The following is a 17,297-nucleotide window of genomic DNA, read 5'->3' on the forward strand; positions in this document are numbered from 1 at the left end:
TCCCCCATCCCCACACGGAGCTGGCAAACACTCACCATCGCACTTGCGTAGCTAAGATTAAATGTTAGACGCAACCAAAGCGGTGTGTCCCAGGTCATCCAACGCAATTGTGAAGTGTTATTCATACACGAAACGATTTTAAGTCGTCATGGTCAAGCATGCCATTATAGATCTAGTGACAATGGCACATTGGTGTTGTAAATAAGTTTATGGGAGTGATGTTACTAGAGTGCACATTTGAACCCTTTCCCATTCCGAGATGTCTGCAAGTTGCAGGGTGGGTCTCGTTCACCGCCGAATCTCGGAATTTGTAAGCGGTTAGAGTAAATTTGATTTAGAGGCATAGCGCTGCTGTTTTTAAAGACATTGTACCGTACTCGTCGCAGAGAACTGTAGCGACAGGACCGCACTCAATGATAGTTGGCGCCAAACTGTGCCACATGCCCTCCCGTGTGGCCTTTCACTTCCGATTCCATTCGAAATTCATTCCTTTCTGATGACGTACACGTATGATTGGAATGGGAAAGGGTTGTGTATTTTCTCAATAATGTAGCTTTAAATTCACGATAGACTGCCTGGGACACACCATAATCTACAAAAGATATTCATTTATTTTAGATTGTAAATTTCATTTTAACCCAATCACTTTGCCTCTACCCCCTGAGAAAAAAAGCCTAGCCCTATTTATGCACACCAACGTCATCGTATTGTCAGAGAAATAATCTTCACCTCCCCACCCTCTCCTTCTATATCGCCCAGGCCGAGTGTTCACGATCCCAACGGCTACTTGGTTGTCTGCCATATGATGATGCCCACGATGGCCACAACAACCGCCAGCACGACAATAATGATGCAGATCTTCTTACGCGATGCGGTCTGCCGGGGAAGATGGGGGGGGGGGGTGCAAAGAGTGGATACACAGGCAAACTTTAACACACACCTGGACACATTTCCCAACCCTGACCTCCAGGTGTTATTGGTTTGGGTTGCAAGGTGGTCACAGAGAAAAGACAATTGAATCCACCTGTACAGTGTGAGAGGTCACTGCCTTGTATATATTCTCCAGGTATATAGCTGTTTCCTTTCTTAGGAACCAAATACTGATGAATGGAATGGCTGAGCATTCCAATGCAGAACCCTCCTGGAAATGTTAAGTTTTCCTAAGAGGGCATTATCATATTATCATAATCACCGTAATATCTGCAACCTACTGCCAGATGGAGATATAGCAAGGCTTTATTGCGTAATAAAAGGACATTACCATGAGTGGAAGAGGCAGTGATTTAAATTTGTGAGCTGGCATTAAGATCAGTGTGGCTTATAACAGGGTAGTTTAAGCAACTACTACGCCCATCTGCATATATCTCCGCATTGCTACCGACACTGATGTTTGGCTAAGATGATCTCGGGGAGACCAAAATTCTTATTCACATTCCAATTGCCATTGCTTTACATGAGGGCCAGAATTTCAACTTATAATTACACACACACAGGCCCACAAAATTGACTTGCTAGCTGATGAAAACTAGTACCGTCATCTTATCTTTCACATGTTCTGTATTCTTTAAATTTTGTACTGTATTTGTGCATAGACGTTGTTTTGTCCCTCTTGTACTGTCCTCACTTTTGTACCATCTCATCTGTAGTTTAATTGAATGTTTAAATTTGTGCCGTGTATCGTTATATTTTGTCCGACTAATTGTTGTACCCATCACATTACCCATAAGGTTTTTTTTAGGGTTAGATTGCGTAAATGTGTCGTTAAAACCGCCACTACCCGACACATCCAACTAGTAAGGGTTGTCAGAACATGGCAATTCGTCACTAGTACAGCACACCGGTGTGTTGGAGAGTCAAGCCACAACATTTACAATGAGTACGACGTTTCATCAGTAATTACAACTAGCTTCATGAGGCGACGGCCAGATTTGTGGATAAGTCCACCTGTTTCGTTCCTTATATAGAGGCGTAAATGTGGTGACCACACTTCTGCGCTCTTGCGCAAAGTGGGGGGGGGGATTAATGAGCCAACGTACATTATGCATGCGCATGCGAGCCCTTCTAACCCAAAAAAAAACTCTTATGGATGACATTGGTCATCACATTACCCATTTCTAAATGCCATGTCAGGCCAGGCATTAAAACAAAAATGCCATGGCATCATAATATGTGCGTGTAGTTTGTAGATTAGAAAAGTGTTTTTGCAAAAGAGATTTGATGCGTTTATTGTTTGTTTTAAGAATTGATTTCCATCCCCAATGAAAAAACTTCTCAGCATATGGCACAAAACACTTCTTTCCAGTTAACAGGCAAGGGTGCAGGAAACAATGCGGTCAAATGAATCGGAACGACAAACAGAATTTGTAAAAAGAAACCAATTGAATTGAATGAGAGTAGCAATACGCATATTCCCACACCTCCATTTGGCTATACTGTGAAAGAAGTTCAACATACATATTTTACTTCTTACGTGTTAGGGCGTGACCTGTGGTAACACCGTAGCCTGACACGTCAAGCACTGGTACTCATGTTTAGGAAAATTCTCATTTTTAACATTTATTTAATATTTACGCATTTGAAAAATCTACATCAAGTGGAAAAATCCTACAGCACAAGATCAAAACGCCAACACGCTGTGCAAAGGAATGTTGTTAATTGTAGGGCGTCAGATTCACAGAGGGATAACAATATCATGCAAGTCTGCAACGTGCATGAAAACATGCAATCATGAGACACCCAGAGACCTAATGAGAGATTAGCCAGTCAAGAGAGTGGGGAGTGAGAGGGCTGAACTGCACGGCAGCCACTACCACATGACAGGGTGACACAAAGAGAGCCCCTGCCACACCTGGTACTGTGCTGCTCTGCGCAATTGCTGATTCGCCTGCTCCACATGCACCTCCGCAGTCTCCACGTTCGCCTCGATGCTGTCTGCACGAGGAACGCAGTAAAGGTTACAGCCGGGCAAAGCTGCACACACCTGCAATCCAGTGACTTGGAGAAGATTGGTACATCACATAGGTTTGCAAAACTTCCAAACCTGTTGTTTTATATTTGTATTATTTTATTGTTTCCCTTTTTCTTTGTTTCTTTCGGTAAGGTCACGTAGAATGAGAATAAAATAATAAAATAACACCATAAAATTGTCACGACGTTTCGGCCACAACGCAAGCGGCCGTCTTCAGGTGAAAGGGACAGACCTGTCGGGACGACAGAGCTTCAATGAACGATGTTAAGATTCGTAGCGACTTTTAAGCTGGTTGGGAGAAGTGAGGCACCTTGACAAAGGGGTTTACATATCAAATAGCTGAGGGATTAGCTTGTGACTGGTCACAGGAATGGCTATGTTAAAGTGAAAACCTACACATCCACAGGAGGCAACTAGTAATTTCGCATTGAAATAGCTAAGGGATTAGCTTGTGCAAATAGCTGAGGGATTAGCTTGTGACTGGTCACGGAAATGGCTATGTTAAAGTCAAAACCTACACATCCACAGAGGCAACTAGTAATTTAGCATTGAAATAGCTAAGGGATTAGCTTGTGACTGGTCACAGAAATAGATGTTAAAGTAAAGGCCTACACATCCACAGAGCTTCAATGAACGCTGTTAAGATTCGTAGTGACTTTTAAGCTGGTTGGGAGAAGTGAGGCACCTTGACAAAGGGGTTTATATATCAAATAGCTGAGGGATTAGCTCGTGACTGGTCACGGAAATGGCTATGTTAAAGTCAAAACCTACACATCCACAGAGGCAACTAGTAATTTAGCATTGAAATAGCTAAGGGATTATCTTGTGACTGGTCACAGAAATAGATGTTAAAGTCAAAGCCTACACATCCACAGAGGCATCTCGTACATGGACGCCAAAGAGGGCTGCAACAGCTCAACTGTCAAACAGTAAACCGATGTGAAAAACCTAATTCTAAATTACATCAATATAATAAATGTACTCAATATATTCTTCAATAAGCTGAGCTATTAACATTTACTGCGTATACACTACACAATATAATGAATACCATATAGTAAACCAATCAAAACTAAAAGCTCTGTGGATGTGTAGGTCTTTACTTTAACATCTATTTCTGTGACCAGTCACAAGCTAATCCCTTAGCTATTTCAATGCTAAATTACTAGTTGCCTCTGTGGATGTGTAGGTTTTGACTTTAACAGCCATTTCCGTGACCAGTCACAAGCTAATCCCTTAGCTATTTCAATGCTAAATTACTAGTTGCCTCTGTGGATGTGTAGGTTTTGACTTTAACATAGCCATTCCTGTGACCAGTCACAAGCTAATCCCTCAGCTATTTGATATGTAAACCCCTTTGTCAAGGTGCCTCACTTCTCCCAACCAGCTTAAAAGTCGCTACGAATCTTAACATCATTCATTGAAGCTCTGTGGATGTGTAGGCCTTTACTTTAACATCTATTTCTGTGACCAGTCACAAGCTAATCCCTTAGCTATTTCAATGCTAAATTACTAGTTGCCTCTGTGGATGTGTAGGTTTTGACTTTAACAGCCATTTCCGTGACCAGTCACAAGCTAATCCCTTAGCTATTTCAATGCTAAATTACTAGTTGCCTCTGTGGATGTGTAGGTTTTGACTTTAACATAGCCATTCCTGTGACCAGTCACAAGCTAATCCCTCAGCTATTTGATATGTAAACCCCTTTGTCAAGGTGCCTCACTTCTCCCAACCAGCTTTAAAGTCGCTACGAATCTTAACATCATTCATTGAAGCTCTGTGGATGTGTAGGCCTTTACTTTAACATCTATTTCTGTGACCAGTCACAAGCTAATCCCTTAGCTATTTCAATGCTAAATTACTAGTTGCCTCTGTGGATGTGGAGGTTGACTTTAACACAGCCATTCCTGTGACCAGTCACAAGCTAATCCCCCTCAGCTATTTGATATGTAAACCCCTTTGTCAAGGTGCCTCACTTCTCCCAACCAGCTTAAAAGTCGCTACGAATCTTAACATCGTTCATTGAAGCTCTGTCATCCCGACAGGTCTGTACCTTTCACCTGAAGACGGCCGCTTGCGTTGTGGCCGAAACGTCTTGACAATTTTATGGTGTTATTTTATTATTTTATTCTCATTCTACGTGACCTTACCGAAAGAACCAAAGAAGATTAATCCTTGCAGTCACGAAAGCTTTAAATCGAAAAATTGTTTCCCTTCTACGTGACTTTACCGAAAGAACCAAGAATAGTATACCAATGACTTGGCTTACACTGGGGAAGTTTAATTTAGTGGTATATCATTGCAATTAAATGTGGTGTCATCATCAGCCTTGATCATCTACTTCTAGATGAATGCCTCCATCTTATTTTTATTTAGCAAAACTTTCCAACCTTCTTTGTTAAGGTCTTCAATAATTTTGTGGATAACTTGTCATCAACAAATATATGCATATTCTATATTTTTGTTGATTCTTTATTTCTCAAATCAAGGAAAACGTTGATGACAGCTTTGGTGAGAGACAATTTTCTTGCAGGACACCTCTCCAATTTTAATGTTGCTGCTTTAATCCTGCCATCTAACTACAGCTCTTCTAAGGTATAATGTACAAGTCCACTTACAACGGTACCATCACATTAACCATGTTATTTGTAATCTAAATTATTTTTAAATCTTAAAACCAAAGATGACAGCTCTAGACCAGCAGTAAAAATCCCTGTGGTTTATGAACTGATTGCCTGAACAGAAAGAACATTACATCAAATATCAGATGCAAATTGACGAGAAAGCACCCAAACAAGTCAGCCTGGTCATTGCAAGGTGGTTAAACTGCCTGGCAGGAGCAACAATGGTGCTCGGTGTGCATATGGATCCTCACCAATCATGTCCCCCTGCTCATGGATCATGGTTCCCAGGTCCTTGAAGATCTGGTTGATGTCCATGATGTCAGCCTGGCAACCCATGAAATACCATCAGCTGCCGCTGGCCCACTTTCCTCTGCAAGGCCTCAGGAGATCTTCCATAACGATGTTTAGTTTTAGTTTGTTATTGCGTAAAACCAAGACAAAATTCACGTGTTTACTATTTCCAGTAAATAACACAGGGTTAATTGGCTAATTGTATGCAATTAAAGCATGATATCTATGATATGTTAAAGGAAACATCCGTTACGGAGTTCCTGCATGATTGCAATAAGTTGGCGGAAATTTTTATTTTATTTTTATAAGATAAAAACCATGAGAAATTATAAAAAAGCAATGTAAGAATCAGTGACCAGTGATCAAGCACCTCAAGCATTTGGATGGCCACCTCCCTCTCTTTGATCTCCTCCAGGTCCTCCTCTGTGATACCCTCATCCTGCGCCTGTGACTGCAGCGTGCGATCCTCAAACCTGCAAACATACACACGTGTATATTGGGGTGTCACGTTGGCAAGATGTTAACTACCACGCCTGTTAAACAGGAGGCCGTGGGTTAAATCGCGTTGATTTTTCTCCGGGTCCTCCTCTTCCCTCCACATGTACAATCATGTGTTTAAGGAGTATTTGGCTGCAATACATTTCCATGTGATAAGCCATCTCATTAAGCTATAATGTGGCCAGGTCGCTTCTGAAGAGCTATACAGCTAGTGGGCCTCACCTGGTAAAATTAAAACATTTCCTAGTTTTTTTAATGTTTTGAATATGCATATATGAAGACAGGCACACACCGTACACACGGCCATATAAACAAGAATCGCATGCCACATGCAAGCATACAGAACATAAGCGTACACATAGACACGAGCTTACACATCCACATGAACACACACACGTGAACCCACACAACCATATAATCACACACACAATCGTACGCAAACGCGGGCAGACACGCACAACCACACAATCACATACAGTTTAACACGTAGGCTTTCGCGACCAATATTATTCATAATAAAGGTTTTTGGGTTAGATCGCGTTATTTATAAATGTGTCGTAACCCTCCACCACCCGACACGGCCAATCAGCAAAACAGTGTCACGTTGACAAAAGACAAATAGTTCACTACTTTCGCCCACCGCTGTTTTGAAGAGTGAATCAACATCATTTACAGTTTGAGTACGACGTTTCACTGGAAATTACATCCAGCATCATCGGGCAATTCGCCAGAATGGTAAAGCCCTCGCTTGTTCCCGGTCTTAAATAGAGCAGCACGGTGACGTCATTTAACTCATTTCAGGTGCAGTGATTTGAGGCGGAGGGATTGTAATTATATAATCGATTGGTAATCAGTCAATGGTTATGATTAGTAATGAGTTGTAGATTAGTAATTAGTCGTAATGTGTGTTATTGTGATTATATGCTACGTTAGTAATCCGTTAATTAGTATGTTTCCCCTATAAGGAATTGTAATATGTATTATTTAATAATAAGCTTCCAAGCCGCACTAAGCCTGGAGCTGTCAGAGCGATTAAAGTAATTTCTATTCTTCTCAATTTCAATGGATTCTCTAATTAGTCTTTGCCAGTAATAATTAGTTTTACACAACACTTCAACGTTATCAAAATCAATTGAGTGTCCTTGTTGACGAGCATGTTCTGCCACTGCCAACAGTTGTGTTTGAGATAATTTAATATTTCTTTGAAGTTCTTTTAGTCTTATGCTGATGTGACGTCCCGTCTGTCCAATATAGCATCTGCCACATAAACAATAAATCCGATATACACCTTCTGTTGATAATTTAGGTAATGCGTCTTTAGTGCAAGATACTAGTTTTTTAATTTTGTGTACTGTACCAAATCTTACTGTAATGTTTTGCTTTTGCAAAACACGGGCTAATTTGTCAGTTACTCCTGAGGTATATGGATTTTTTATTGTTTTCACAATGATAGCTTTCAGCAGTATTGCTTTGCGATCGTGATTTGGCATTCAGTGCTCTGATAATTTGAGCATTATTGTAGCCATTCTGTCTTAGTGCTTCTTTAACGTGTTTGATCTCTCTCACTAGACTTTCACCATATGACACTGTTTGAGCCCGATGTATTAGCGTCTTGATAAGAGAGGATTTCTGAGCTGGATGATGATGCGAATCTGCATTCAGATAGGCATCAGTGTGCGTTTGCTTTCTGTAAACGCTGTGTTATTTTACCGTTTAGGCCATGTCCAAGCAAAATATCTAGGAACGGGAATGTGTTATTCACCTCCATTTCCATGGTGAACTGGATGGCCAGGTTGTGCATTGAGATGATTTAGAAAATAAAAGCTAACCAAATACTACACAAAGCTAGCGAATTATTATTAATAGAGAGAATACAGCACAACAGGAGTGAATTATCTTACATTTTGGAATCGCTAAAGCAGTTACACTTAGATATAAGCAATAGTGTATCCATGCATTATTGGAATATAATCGATACCATAACACAACAATCGGCTGATAATGTATTTAATCTAACAAAAACTAACCAAATGAATACATTTTCTAGACTTCATAATAAACAAATCCCTACTAAAAACGAACAATTTAAAAACAAAACCGTAATGACCTCAACTAACACTGTTTTAACCAGTGACATGATCTCTGTCCTTTCTAAAGGCCTTAACTTTGCCGTTACCCCACGCACAATTCCAGTGGATGAGATCATTGCTGAGGTAGAATCAGCAGTAAGACTCCTTCCACATAATGAGGCAGAGGTGACTAGACACGAGGTTGCCAAAATAATTGAGAATAGCAGTTCCAAAAGTAAATATTAGCTCTAACGAAGCAAAAGCCTTAAGAGAGCTGCGTGTAAATAAGGATATCCAAATCCTGGCAGCTGATAAAGGCCGCACTACTGTAGTGATGTCACGAGCCGATTATGATAATAAAATTAGAAATTTACTAGAGGAAAGTAGTACCTACATTAAAATTAAACGAGATCCAACTAATACTTTAGAACGTAAGACTACTGCAATAATTGCAAATGCATTAATCCCTAAGAATGAACAATACCAAATTAAGCCAAGGGCCTCAAAACCACCTAGACTGTATGGGCTACCAAAGATTCATAAAATCGGCATTCCATTACGACCCATAGTCAGTACAAATTGGCTCTGCCACGTATAAATTTGCAAAATATATAACTAAACAAATACAGCCCTACATCGGTAGGACATCTTCATTCATAAGAAATTCAGAACATCTTGTGAATGTGATTAAAGATATTAAACTTAATCCTAATATTCTGGTAAGTTTTGATGTGATTTCTCCATTCACTAAGGTTCCAGTGAACGAATCGCTTAAATTACTTGATACACTAGTAAAGAATACAGGTTTACCAAAAGATATTCCGAAACTCGCTGACCATTGTTTAAATAACACTTACTTCTTATGGAGGGGATTTCATTAAACAAAAGGAGCAGCAATGGGCTCTCCTTTATCCCCTGCTATAGCAAATTTGTACATGGAAAACTTTGAAATAAGAGCACTTGCCTCGAGCACATTAAAACCATCTTTTTGGTTTAGATATGTGGATGACACTTTGGTTGTCTGGCCACATGGTAAAGATACACTTAATGATTTTCTAAATCATCTCAATGCACAAAACCCAGCCATCCAGTTCACCATGGAAATGGAGGTGAATAACACACTCCCGTTCCTAGATATTTTGCTTGGACATGGCCTAAATGGTAAAATAACACAGCGTTTACAGAAAGCAAACGCACACTTATGCCTATCTGAATGCAGATTCGCATAATCATCCTGCTCAGAAATCCTCTCTTATCAAGACGCTCATACATCGGGCTAAAACAGTGTCAGATGGTGAAAGTCTAGTGAGAGAGATCAAACACGTTAAAGAAGCACTAAGACAGAATGACTACAATAATGCTCAAATTAACAGAGCACTGAATGCCAAATCACGATCGCAAAGCAATACTGCTGAAAGCGATCAGATTGTTAAAACAATAAAAATGGCATATCTCAGGAGTAACTGACAAATTAGCCCGTGTTTTGCAAAAGCAAAACATTACAGTAAGATTTGGTACAGTACACAAAATTAAAAAAACTAGTATCTTGCACTAAAGACGCATTACCTAAATTATCAACAGAAGGTGTATATCGGATTAATTGTTTATGTGGCAGATGCTATATTGGACAGACGGGACGTAACATCAGCATAAGACTAAACGAACATCAAAGAAATATTAAATTATCTCAAACACAACTGTCGGCAGTGGCAGAACATGCTTGTCAACAAGGACACTCAATTGATTTTGATAACGTTGAAGTGTTGTGTAAAACTAATTATTACTGGCAAAGACTAATTAGAGAATCCATTGAAATTGAGAGGAATAGAAATAAATTTAATCGCTCTGACAGCTACAGGCTTAGTGCGGCTTGGAAGCGTATTATTAAATAATACATATTATAATTCCTTATAGGGGAAACACATACTAATTAACGGATTACTAATGTAGCATATAATGACAATAACACACATTACAACTAATTACTAATCTACAACTCATTACTAATGATAACCATTGACTGATTACCAATCGATTATATAATTACAATTCCCCCCCCCCCCCCCCCCCCCCCCCCCCCCGCCTCAAATCACTGCACCTGAAATGAGTTAAATGACGTCACCGTGCTGCTGCTCTATTTAAGACCGGGAACAAGCGAGGGCTTCACCATTCTGGCGAATTGCCCGATGATGCTGGATGTAATTACCAGCGAAACGTCGTACTCAAACTGTAAATGTTGTGGATTCACTATTCAATACACCGGTGGGCGAAAGTAGTGAACTATTTGTCTTTTGTCAACGTGACACTTTTTTGCTGATTGGCCGTGTCGGGTGGTGGAGGGTTACGACACATTTATAAATAACGCGATCTAACCAAAAAACCTTTATTATGAACAATCACATACACTTCGGCATTCAGACATTTGGTCTAGAGCAGGTAAGCCACATGGCTTACCTGCTCTAGACCAATTCCTCGACCACATCAACTCCATACACCCAGCCATCAGATTTACCATGGAGGTCGAAAAAGGCAAGCTACCCTTTTTGGATGTCTTAATTAAAAGTATTTTATTGTCTTATTTTGTTTTATTGTTTTATTCTCATTCTACGTGACTTTACCGAAAGAACCAAGAAGATGAACATAGTTATTGTTTAACCACGTATAAAAGGGGTGTAGATGTTGTTCTCTCTTGATCATTTCTTCAATCAGTTGACTTGCTGATGTTTCGATCACATGGGCACCAGGCTACTAACCCTTAAATAGTGATGAGCTGATAATAATGAAACGTTTTTTTTCTAGTTGTCAAGCACAGGCTGAAAAGGCCCAAAATGTAAAGTGGCCAGTGACAAACAGCATGTGTCTTGAATGAAGTAAGGTTATAACTTGGGAAAAGACCACGAGAAAGAAATCAGCAGTTAATCCACAATCTGCTTTAACTAACCAAACAAATTAGAGTTAACAGTACAGTGGTCCCTCGGTTAACGATATTAATTGGTGCCACGAAAACCACCGTTAAATGAAATTATCGTTCATCGAATATAGGAAAGTGTTCAAGGCTTGATTTGTTCCAAGACGATGGGAAGTCGACCTTTTCCACCCTAAAAACATAGTTTATCATTTAAACATGCTATTTAATTAAAAACACGTTATAAGAACATATTAAAGCATTATTAATAAAAACATGGATAAATAATTAATAGAGCATGAAAAGGTGCATAGAGCGTAAAATATACAGTGAGGGAAAAAAGTATTTGATCCCCTGCTGATTTTGTACGTTTGCCCACTGACAAAGAAATTATCAGTCTATAATTTTAATGGTAGGTTTATTTGAACAGTGAGAGCCAGAATAACAAGAAAATCCAGAAAAACGCATGTCAAAAATGTTATAAATTGATTTGCATTTTTATGAGGGGAATAAGTATTTGACCCCCTCTCAATCAGAAAGATTTCTGGCTCCCAGGTGTCTTTTATACAGGTAACGAGCTGAGATTATGAGCACACTCTTAAAGGGAGTGCTCCTAATCTCAGCTTGTTACCTGTATAAAAGATACCTGTCCACAGAAGCAATCAATCAATCAGATTCCAAACTCTCCACCATGGCCAAGACCAAAGAGCTCTCCAAGGATGTCAGGGACAAGATTGTAGACCTACACAAGGCTGGAATGGGCTACAAGACCATTGCCAAGCAGCTTGGTGAGGTGACAACAGTTGGTGCGATTATTCGCAAATGTAAGAAACACAAAAGAACTGTCAATAATCTCCCTCGGCCTGGGGCTCCATGCAAGATCTCACCTCGTGGAGTTGCAATGATCATGAGAACGGTGAGGAATCAGCCCAGAACTACACGGGAGGATCTTATCAATGATCAAGGCAGCTGGGACCATAGTCACCAAGAAAACAATTGGTAACACACTACGCCGTGAAGGACTGAAATACTGCAGCGCCCGCAAGGTCCCCCTGCTCAGGAAAGCACATATATATGCCCGTCTGAAGTTTGCCAATGAATATCTGAATGATTCAGAGGACAACTGGGTGAAAGTGTTGTGGTCAGATGAGACTAAAATGGAGCTCTTTGGCATCAACTCAACATGTTTGGAGGAGGAATGCTGCCTATGACCCCAAGAACACTATCCCCACCGTCAAACATGGAGGTGGAAACATTATGCTTTGGGGGTGTTTTTCTGCTAAGGAAACAGGACAAATTCACCGCATAAAATAGACGATGGACGGGGCCCATGTACCGTCAAATCTTGGGTGAGAACCTCAGCCAGGGCATTGAAAATGGGTCGTGGATGGGTATTCCAGCATGACAATGACCCAAAACACAACCAAGGCAATAAAGGAGTGGCTCAAGAAGAAGCACATTAAGGTCCTGGAGTAGCCTAGCCAGTCTCCAGACCTTAATCCCATAGAAAATCTGTGGAGGGAGCTGAAGGTTCGAGTTGCCAAACGTCAGCCTCAAAACCTTAATGACTTGGAAATGCTGTGCAAAGAGGAGTGGGACAAAATTCCTCCTGAGATGTGTGCAAACCTGGTGGCCAACTACAAGAAACGTCTAACCTCTGTGATTGCCAACAAGGGTTTTGCCACCAAGTACTAAGTCATGTTTTGCAGAGGGGTCAAATATTTATTTCCCTCATTAAAATGCAAATCAATTCATAACATTTTTGACATGCATTTTTCTGGATTTTTTTGTTGTTATTCTGTCTCTCAATGTTCAAATAAACCTACCACTAAAATTATAGACTGATAATTTCTTTGTCAGTGGGCAAACGTACAAAATCAGCAGGGGATCAAATACTTTTTTCCCCTCACTGTAAATTCTTACCTTAGGCTAAGATGGATGCTTAATTTGCACACTAATTTATTTCCTCACTTTGTATTTCTTCATTCCTTTTAGGGGCCACTGTTATTGATTTCATTTCACTTAAGTAAAAAAAACACGAAGTATTCAAGAGCTGTTTCCATAAGCAATGCACATCAAACACTCATAAGCAATGCACATCAAACACTCATAAAAAGGCCGTCGCTGATTAGCCGAGGTCTGCTGAGTCCACTTAGGAGCACTCCGATTGGCCGAAATCGGCGGCCGCGTGATATTGTAAACATCGATAATCGAAATGTATCATTAATAGAGACAATGGGACCCTATGGGAGGCGGATCATTTATCGCTGGCATCGTAAAGCGAGGAACCACTGTATTATGGCTGTCATGTGCACGTGCTCCAAAACACAGCACTCGGTGTGGCTGCAAGCGCTGCTGCCGTGACCAGCCAGGAGGCGGAAGGAGTGCAACCTGTGCCCAACACACACGCCAACCTTTGGATCCTCACCGAGAGCCGAACAGAATTAGACAATATCTGTTTGTGTGTCGAGTTAGGCTTCTCTTGCATGCGTTTGCTTTAATACACTGCATCCCACTTCAAAGATAGCTGTGGAAAACGCACCTAAACCGCGGGAAAATATGATCATGCGTAAAGCCCGGCTTGAGCGGCAAGTTTGTGCATCTGCAACATCGTACTGTGCGGAAACACAAACCATAGTATTTATTATCAGAGACAACGAAAATAGAAGACAATGGAAGTGAAAGACAGAGGTCATCTATCATGATTTAATATTTATTTTTCATAGAATGTTGTGCAGGTCATGTAATGCTAATCTAATAGATAACACTCAACTGTTCAATTGGGAGATGACAAAAGAGTTTGCCAATTATTTTTCTGGCCTGCAGTGAAGCTGCCAAACATTGTACAAGCTACAGCATATATCTACATGGCTGGCAGCGATTTTACTAAACACATCTGCACAAAGAAACCACATGTAATTCTTATACTGTACCACCCACACATCTAGCATATAGCAAGCACAAACATTACTCCACTTCATTTAATTCCTTATGAACAATATTGATCCCTTATAAATTCTCCTCCACTATTAAAAAATCCACTAGCATTTGAAGCTAAAATGTTACATTGTCTGAAGTTTTCGTCTTGAAAAAATATTCCCACCACTTCAGATTTCACTAAACAGAACCAGTTATGTCTGTGCTTTAAATCACCACTAAGGCAACACAACAGCAGGGCTTACTGTTCAGCACAAAGTTCCAAGGAACATTACCACGAATGTGCTTCATTCTTTTTCATGACATTTATGTAAAAACACCCATGGATGCGAGCTGGAAGAAGCAGCGCCCAACATAATTCCAACTGCTCGCTCACGCACGAGCTAGCCCAGTGCTCGCTTCTCAAAGACCTCGGATGGCTTCAAAGTGCCGTCCCTTCCAGATGGCTGTGTTTATGAATTATTCTGAGCAGGGCGTTAGCAAAACCAAAACCAGACACGAAGGCCGATCGACGCGGAGCACTCCACACAAGGCGGTGGTGGGTGGTAGCGCACCCCTGCCTCCATTATTCCCATTTTACAAAAAGCAAAGAAAGAAAAAAAATACAGAACAAATATTTATGTACATAGCACGTCACTGTGCGGTTGGGTGCATTACGTTAATGTTCCCTTAATGTGTGGTCTAGGAACGAAAGTTTGGTTTACATACAAGTTTTTGTGTTTATAGTTTACGTGTTATCAACAGCATTACTGAAACAGTCTCGGACATTGTGTTCATTATGGGCCACATCCCTTTCACGATGTCAAGAGTGGTCTTGTGATGCACGGTGTGCTGCTGCAGCTGACACAGCTGGGCCATGCACACACATGCCTTTATATAGAGGAAGCAGTGTAATCGTTATATTGCAAAGTAGATTGCCACAGCAATATGTGCATGCTCGTGCAGTGGCGTACAATGCAGCTGGCTGCATATGCTTGCAATTTTAAAGAGAGTTCCCCAATGGGTGTAATTTTCTGCTGACGGGTCTGCACTCACCCTTCCCCGACATTCACCAGGTGTCCATCCCGTGTTGCAGTTTCGTCCAAATAGTTTCCCTGAGCCACACGGGAGGAAGGGGGCAAAGATGGCATCGCTCATGACGAATTGGCAACATTGGATCCCAACCGCTGCCCTTAAAGCTTACTCTCTCACTTGCCCATAGAGTGTGGAGTGGCGCTATAAACACCACCTCCCTGCTCCCTCTGCAGGGACTGCACTGCTCCAGAAATGACATCTTTTAACCATGGTACTTTGCACACACCGCTTTAACACAGCAATGGGTTTCAAGTAGCTGATAATGAAGCATCGTCACCACTCAGTGTTATTGCCGAGGGAATCTAAGAAACAGTGTAAGCAATCTAAAGTCTACAGATTCAGTTTTATATCATAATTTATAATAAGAATATAAAATTATTCATTTAAAATGTTGTGCAGGACGTTAAGTTAATCAGTTTGTATTTTTTCAATGTTAAACTACTTTTTCTTGTTTCACATGACTTATGATTTTGGATTAAAATTGTATCAAATCACTTGCTTAAGTGAATGACTTAAAATATAATTCTATGCTGCCCATGATGCACAAGTACACACAAGAAAACATTCAGCACCATCAACACTGCTTTGTGACAGAACACCATAATGTAGACTAAAGATGATTTTATTTAAATGGAGCCTGAAAGGAAGTCAAGAGTCATGTCAAAATGATGGACTGCTCAAATTAATATTGACGCAGTGGACATCTGTTTACATCACTCAGCCAGTGGCAAAAATTCCATGTTCCAATGGCAGGGACAAGTGTCTCCATAGGATGAAAATAAAATGCAACCCAAACAAATAATAGCGACAGTGTGCCAGACTGTCCGACAATTGCAATCAGTCTGAAGCTTCATTTGCGATTAAAAAAAACAGTTCTAGCCATTAACACCACCACTGCCCTCTACTGTCGCCATCACTACACTGACAAACTTGCATGGGAGCAATGTCAGTGACATGCCCAACTTTTAATTATTTTTTCACATGAACAATACTTTGGGCATGTGCTTAGATAGGACAGAATGCAGAGCTAAGTGATACATCTGCAAAGTATAATTGTGTTCTGAGATGTCGTCCTTTAAGAATAACATTCGGAAAGCATGGACGCTTGTATGTGGGTGTGGGGTATGTAGATTGCAGGCATGCAGTTGTGTATATTGCGCATGTGTGAATAGTGCATATCTGCAAGGATCATGATTTGATTCCAGAACCAACGGTTTTTTTTTACAACTATGGTGAAAGTGTACTTCTGGTGACTGCATGGTTTACCTAAACCGATGACATACAACGTATAAACCAATAGTAGATGTTTACACTCGTGATTTGATGCCTGCATCATACATATCGTTACACATCTACTTTACATTTGTATAACACAGGTGTGATTATACGGTTTTGACGTGGTCTCTTTCACTCCGATGTAACCCCGTCATAGTGAGTGCAACCTTGGAGTCATCATCGCACTCGAGCTCTCCTTCTCCTCTAACAAATCCCAGTTCTTCTTCTTTGGTTCTTTCGGTAAAGTCACGTAGAATGAGAATAAAATAATAAATTGATAAAATAAAATAACACAATAAAATTCTCACGACGTTTCGGCCACAACACAAGCGGCCTTCATCAGGTGAAGGGACGAGACTGTCTGGAGGACAGCGCTGGAGTGAGAAAGCCAAGCTCAGACCGCGACCTTTAAGCTGTGTGAGAAGAAACAGAGCGCCTTGACAAAGGAATTAGCATAGAATTTAGCATTGAAATAGCTGAGTGTTTAGCTTGTCACTGGTCACAGAAATGGCTATGTTAAAGTCAAAGCATACACATCCACAGAGGCACCCCTTGACAAAGGAATTAGCATAGAATTTAGCATTGAAATAGCTGAGTGATTAGCTTGTGACTGGTCACAGAAATGGCTATGTTAAAGTCAAAGCATACACATCCACAG

At 40.6% G+C, this 17,297-nt stretch overlaps 1 protein-coding gene across 1 annotated transcript in view; it reads right to left on the reverse strand.

Moving 5' to 3' along the window:
- Nucleotides 1-580: 580 nt before the first annotated feature.
- Nucleotides 581-17,297, reverse strand: part of LOC116946693 (syntaxin-12) — a 28,081-nt gene continuing 11,364 nt past the window's right edge. Inside the window, exons 6-10 of the mRNA XM_032961916.2 lie at nt 15,326-15,384; nt 6,252-6,354; nt 5,842-5,914; nt 2,849-2,931; nt 581-876 (exon numbers count right to left, since the gene is read on the reverse strand). Coding sequence (XP_032817807.1) covers nt 784-876; nt 2,849-2,931; nt 5,842-5,914; nt 6,252-6,354; nt 15,326-15,384 — 411 coding nt within the window. The 3' untranslated portion in view covers nt 581-783. The remainder of the gene's footprint in view (nt 877-2,848; nt 2,932-5,841; nt 5,915-6,251; nt 6,355-15,325; nt 15,385-17,297) is intronic.

The sequence above is a fragment of the Petromyzon marinus genome, chromosome 27 (assembly GCF_048934315.1).
Source record: "Petromyzon marinus isolate PM22_M1 ecotype Great Lakes invasive population chromosome 27, UKy_Petmar_22M1.pri1.0, whole genome shotgun sequence".
NCBI classification, from domain to species: Eukaryota; Metazoa; Chordata; class Hyperoartia; order Petromyzontiformes; family Petromyzontidae; genus Petromyzon; species Petromyzon marinus.